This window comes from Gossypium arboreum, chromosome 13 (assembly GCF_025698485.1).
Source record: "Gossypium arboreum isolate Shixiya-1 chromosome 13, ASM2569848v2, whole genome shotgun sequence".
NCBI lineage: Eukaryota > Viridiplantae > Streptophyta > Magnoliopsida > Malvales > Malvaceae > Gossypium > Gossypium arboreum.
In genome coordinates, this window is record NC_069082.1 from 68,348,927 (window position 1) to 68,354,850 (window position 5,924).

A 5,924-nucleotide genomic window follows, 5' to 3' on the forward strand; every position below is an offset into this window, starting at 1 on the left:
TTTTACGAAGTTCTGTCAAATCTATGTTATGGTTAAAAACCAGTCACGTTGTGTTATCCGATAAAAAAATAACACTGTTCTTGATGTCACGGACCTCACCATCATAGTAAATAACAACACTAATACGTTCACTCATCTTCAATTTCTATTTTTCTTAGCCTCTCTAATTTTTTTTTGCTGTAACTTATGCAACTTGAGTTTGAAATTTGACTCATTTATAGCCTAAGGCCAAGTAGGCATTACTGTAGAAAAGAGCGTCCACGTGGAAGCTTTTTCAGTAATTTTGCTGATAGTGCATCTTGCTTGAAGTGTTTTTGACACTATTTTGTTAGAATCGTCTTCTAAAAATTATTTTTTTAGGAACTACTATAGAAAAAGAGCGTCCACGTAGGAGCTTTTTTCAGTAATTTTGCTGATAGTGCATTCTGCTTAAAGCATTTTGACATTATTTTTTTAGAACCGTCTTCTCAATTTTTTTTAGGAACTACTGTAGAAGAACAGCGTCCACGTGGAAGCTTTTTTTAGTAATTTTGTTGACAGCCCATCCTGCTTGAAGCGTTTTTGACATTATCTTTTCAGAACCGTCTTCTCAAAATTAAATTTTTTGAAACTATTGTAGAAAAAAAATAAAATCATTCTTTTCAATATAATTTTTTCTTAACCTTTAACCTAAACCCTTTTGCAAAAACTCTAAAAGCTAAACATAAAAATTATTTAAAAAAACTAAACCCTAATTTAAATAAATTTTTTAAAAACTCTAAACCCTAATTTAATTAATTTATTTAAAATCCTAAAACCTAATTTAATTATTATTTTTTAAAACTATAAACCATAATTTATTTCTTAAAATTCTTAAACTTTAAATAAATAAAACCCAAAATTATTTTAACAAAACACTAACCCTAAACCCACAAACCCTAGGCAATAAACATGCAAATAGCCCTAAACCTAGAAAAACAAGGGCTAAAACACATTCTTGAGGGAGCGATTTTGCCATGTTAGCAAACACGTCCACGTCAGCGCGTTTTGTGCTGACATGGCAAAATCGCTCTCTTAGGATGCGTTTTGTTGAATTTTCCCCCTAAAATACTCCTACATGGACACGTTTTAATATTTTTTGCCCATTTCAGTAAATAATGAAAAAAGTGGTCTATTTACGTAAATAAAGTTAGAAATATACCTTTATTGATAAAATATTCAAGTTTTATATTAACCCAAAAAAATCTTAAAAAAATAATTGCAATTAACTAGTTAATTTACGACCTGTCACATTAGCCAAATTTCTTTTAATTTCAGACACTCAAATTCTAAGTTAAGTAATTCAAAAATGTTTTTTTTAATGTAAATTTAATATAAAATATTTTTCAAGAATAAAATGAATGAAACTTCAACATAAAACAAAAGTAAAATCGAAGCGCGGTGAGATCCAACCCGACCATGCTTAGCCGCGCATAAATACATATCATCACATGTAAATAAATAAATAAAAAGGGATGAAATGGTAAATTTGTATAAGAAGAAAGCAAGAGAGAAGCGGTTAGTAGTGGGTCGTCTCTCACTTGTGTTCAACGTCCCTTGCCTGCAAGCAATGTTAGACCTCCCTTTTTGAGGCTTTGACACACAGAATCTATACACAGAAACAAACCAACAACAAAAAAAAGAAAGGAATAAAAATAGCAATTCATAATAAAACAGAGTTCTCTGTTTCTGTTTCTTTCTCTTCTTCTGAGAAAAAGTTGGAGCTCATTTTTTGCAACTGTCGTTTGATTCGGCTCAAGCTTCTTCTGTTTTTTTTTTTCCATATGGGTTTTTTGCTTCTTTGATTGCTAGTGTTGGAGAAATAGAGGGGATTTTAGGTTGGGAAGTTTCGAAAATATGTCTTTTAAAAGCAAAACAGAGCAGTCTACTAGGAGTTTTGTTTCAAAGAAATGGACTTTTCTTCTTTGTTTGAGCTGCTTCTGTGCTGGAATTCTCTTCACCAATAGGTAATACCCTTTACATTCTTTTTTTTTGAAAGTTCAAAACTTTTGGCTTTCCCTTATTTCAATGGTGAAACCATGTTAATTTGCTTTGTTAATAGATTTTTTGAGTTATGTTTCTTTTTACAATTATTTGTCCAAGCTTGTGTTCATGTTGAGTTTCAATTCTCTCTTTTTTTTTCTTTTTTTTAAAAGAGATTATTAGTGGGTCTTATTTATTTGGTGTGCCTATTAATGCAAAATTGGATCTAACCTTTGGGATAAGGTTGGTTTCAATTGACAAGTCAATTTTCATATATTAAGCGTTCTAATTTTAATGCTTTTATCTCATTGATGTTTCATCATTTGATAATCGTTGTGCAGAAGAATTAAATAGTTGCAATAGGGAACCTTGACTATAGTTGAAATTTTTACTGCTTTTGTTTTCTTTCTTTTTTTGCACATATAAAAATTTTTGGTTCAAATTTGGATTACAGGTAAAATTTTGGGTTTTCATTATGTTAATGTGTAAAATTGGTAACAGGATGGTGGCTGTTCCTGAATCTAAAGCTATCATGCGGATAACCGCCGTAGAAGCTGAAAAATTAAAACTCATTTCTGAGGGTTGTAACCTAAAAGCTGTGAGTCTCTTTAACTTGCATTCATATAAACCTTTTGTTAAGTTTTGTAGGTTTTAAGCTGTTTGGTTTCCTTTCTTTGTATCAGAAAGGAGAAAAGCATGTATCAAAGGACATCATCGGGGAGGTTTTCAAGACTCACCATGCTATACAGTTAGTATTGCTTTTGTCTAACTATGGTTCATTTGATTTTTAAGTGACTGATCAATGAACTGGTTGTGTCATTTTTCGATGTAGGACATTGGATAAGACTATTTCCAACTTAGAGATGGAATTAGCTGCTGCAAGGGCGGCTCAAGAATCTTTACACGGTGGTTCTCCGTTATCCGAAGATGTGAGTAGAGTTGGATCATCTAGGAAGAGAAAGTATCTGATGGTTATCGGAATTAATACGGCTTTCAGCAGCAGGAAAAGAAGAGACTCAGTTCGTGCTACATGGATGCCACAAGGTGGTCGGATTGATTCTTTTTGACCCTTCCATACCCCCATTCCCTTAACACACATCTGCTCCTTTCCTGATATTCTAATGCGAATTCGGGTGCTGAATCAAATCTGTTTTGGAAAATAGGTGAAAAGAGGAAGAAATTGGAGGATGAAAAAGGCATTATCGTTCGCTTTGTTATTGGCCATAGGTGATGGTTTAATTCTCTTTCTATCGTATTGTTTTATAAGTGAACTAGTATTATATTTTTTCTTGCTGTTCTTATGCTATTAACTTAGTTGTATTCTTCATTGCCTTTGGATCCTTATGGATGATTAAGTTTAAGGAAGCTTACAGAACCAAACTTGATGAACCACTCTAGCACTGTGTTGCCTTGCATGGTATGCCTTTTCAAGGCTACTTTTATTATTAGACTTGGTTTTTATTTCTCATGGAAATGAGACACTGGTTCGGTTCAATATTGACGACACCCGAAGATGGCTTGTTAACTTTTGCTCGAATAAGATAAAAATTTACCATTAACCAATAATCATATATTGATATTCCAGCCAAAGATGGTGACGATATTTCTTGCTTTTTATAGCCGTTCCGCTGTCATGAAATACTGTCTGCAAATAGTTTGGGACCTACATATCCTGTTATGCCCATTATTCTTTTCTTACGATCTCCTTGGCACACACTCTAAATGGTGCTATAAGCAATTAAATTGAATAATTTTTCATATACAGTGCTACATCGGGTGGTATTTTGGACCGAGCAATTGAAGCAGAGGATAAGAAGCATGGAGACTTCTTGAGGCTGGTAGGTTGTTATGGCAACTATTGATCTTTTATTGTTTTGGCTATTCTGCTAAAAATATGCTAGCCTATTTAAGAACATTCCATTACTATTTGCTTTTGAGAAAATAATGGACCAAGAAATATGTTGTTTCGATTGCAAGCAGGACCATGTTGAAGGTTACCTTGAATTGTCTGCAAAGACCAAGATATATTTTGCTACTGCTGTTGCTTTGTGGGATGCAGATTTTTATGTTAAAGTCGATGACGATGTCCATGTAAATATAGGTAAGTTCTGTTTATTTTATATGCTTCTTGTGAGAATTATAGTACCTCATTGCACTTAACAGTAATTAGGTACATATACTTTTAATTCTTGTTATTTTATGTTCTAATCTCCCATAAAATTACCGCAGCAACACTTGGAGAAACTCTAGTTAGACACCGAAAGAAGCCTCGTGTATATATCGGATGCATGAAATCTGGTCCCGTCCTCTCTCAAAAGTGAGCTACATATTCCTTTCTTCTTCTACAAAAGATTTTTGTGGAAGTGTACCCGTTTCTTAATTGTTATATCATTGAACAGAGGAGTTAGATACCATGAACCCGAGCACTGGAAATTCGGCGAGACAGGAAACAAATATTTCCGGCATGCTACTGGACAGTTGTATGCCATTTCAAAAGATTTGGCCTCATATATATCAATAAACCGGTAAGATCCAAGACCTCTCTGTTTAAAATTTTACGATGAAGCCTGTGCATGAATCCGAGGACCTGCTTCTCATTGTTATCAATTTTTGTACTAATGATGATTACATACATGCATGATTATGTCAGACACGTTCTACATAAGTATGCTAATGAGGATGTTTCACTGGGATCTTGGTTTATTGGACTTGATGTGGAACATATTGATGATCGGAGATTATGTTGTGGCACGCCACCTGGTAAAGTCTTAAAACACTCGAATTTGAGGAGAATTATGATTATATTAGATTGAAAGATTAAGGTAGACTGCTTGTGGCAAGTCATTGTTCATACTTGTTTAATTTGCATGGAAGATGATGATGTAAAATCTAACACGAACTATAATTATGGTTGGTAAGATTACTGGTTCACATGTCATACAAGTTGGCAGCGAGTCATTATCGTATCAATTCAAAAACCTGGTGAAATATACTAAACACCAAAAAGCTGAAGTGTGTAAATGGCTGTGAATGCAGATTGTGAATGGAAAGCCCAAGCTGGCAACATCTGCGTTGCTTCCTTTGATTGGACTTGCAGCGGAATTTGCCGGTCTGCTGATAGGATTAAAGAGGTTCATCGGCGGTGTGGGGAAGGTGAGACTGCTTTGTGGAGTGCTACTTTCTAATTGCCGGTTTCATGTGCTTCCTGACTCAGGAAGACAATATGGTGGAGCGTTGGGCATGCGCAAGCAGACGTTCAAAATCTTTCTTTTTCGTAGTCTAATGAGTATAGAAAATGTTATATCTAGAGAGAGCACATAGAAACGGGGCCTTTGAGATTTTAGTGGAAGGTTATTGTCACTGTCACCGTAGCAGCCCTAAATGAAAGCGGCTGTCATCACTCACCACCCACTCATTTTTTCGGACATGAAAGCCTACTTGTAAGTTAAAGTTCCATAAAAGCTCATAGTAAAGAAGAAAATATTTTTTTTGGGTAACATTTTTTGTTCTTAATCATGGATTTCTGCGACTGTGGAATCAATGTAAAACCAAAAACGTGAGAATGAAATAAGACTTGGTTTGGAAGTAAACATTGTCTTGCGAAAGGTAAGCAAAAATGATATCATATGAAGAAGCTGAACATACTTTTGTGACTTTTTTTTCTCCATTGATGAAGCAGGCAGATTCCCATATGCTTAAAAGTTGATGTTGAGTGCTCATTTGGGAACTCCAAGACTTTCAACTTTGGAAGACTCCAAAATTTTCATTTCCCAATTAAGATTTGACCAAAGCTGGTAATTAGCATGGAATCTTTTTCAACCCCCCAATTCGAATAAAAATAATATATTATTTTAATTTTTTATTTATTATAGTTTTATATTTAGTGATCTCAATTTCTTTTAAACTACACGTTATAGTAGTAT

The 5,924-nt window shown here is 34.1% G+C and overlaps 1 protein-coding gene across 2 annotated transcripts; it reads left to right on the top strand.

Annotated features, from left to right (window-relative positions):
• Window positions 1-1,462: 1,462 nt before the first annotated feature.
• LOC108461406 (probable beta-1,3-galactosyltransferase 2) lies at window positions 1,463-5,591 on the top strand. Of its 2 annotated transcripts, none has more exons than XM_017761251.2 (11): window positions 1,463-1,985; window positions 2,503-2,599; window positions 2,685-2,749; window positions 2,834-3,045; window positions 3,165-3,228; window positions 3,767-3,839; window positions 3,979-4,102; window positions 4,231-4,318; window positions 4,401-4,526; window positions 4,652-4,761; window positions 5,038-5,591. In XM_017761251.2, exons 1-11 carry the CDS (start codon window positions 1,876-1,878, stop codon window positions 5,184-5,186), a joined length of 1,218 nt encoding a protein of 405 aa, XP_017616740.1. In that variant the 5' UTR covers window positions 1,463-1,875; the 3' UTR covers window positions 5,187-5,591. The 2 variants fall into 2 exon arrangements, with proteins under 2 accessions (XP_017616740.1, XP_017616741.1); XM_017761252.2 differs by having other exon boundaries at window positions 3,982-4,102.
• The last annotated feature ends 333 nt before the right edge of the window (window positions 5,592-5,924 follow it).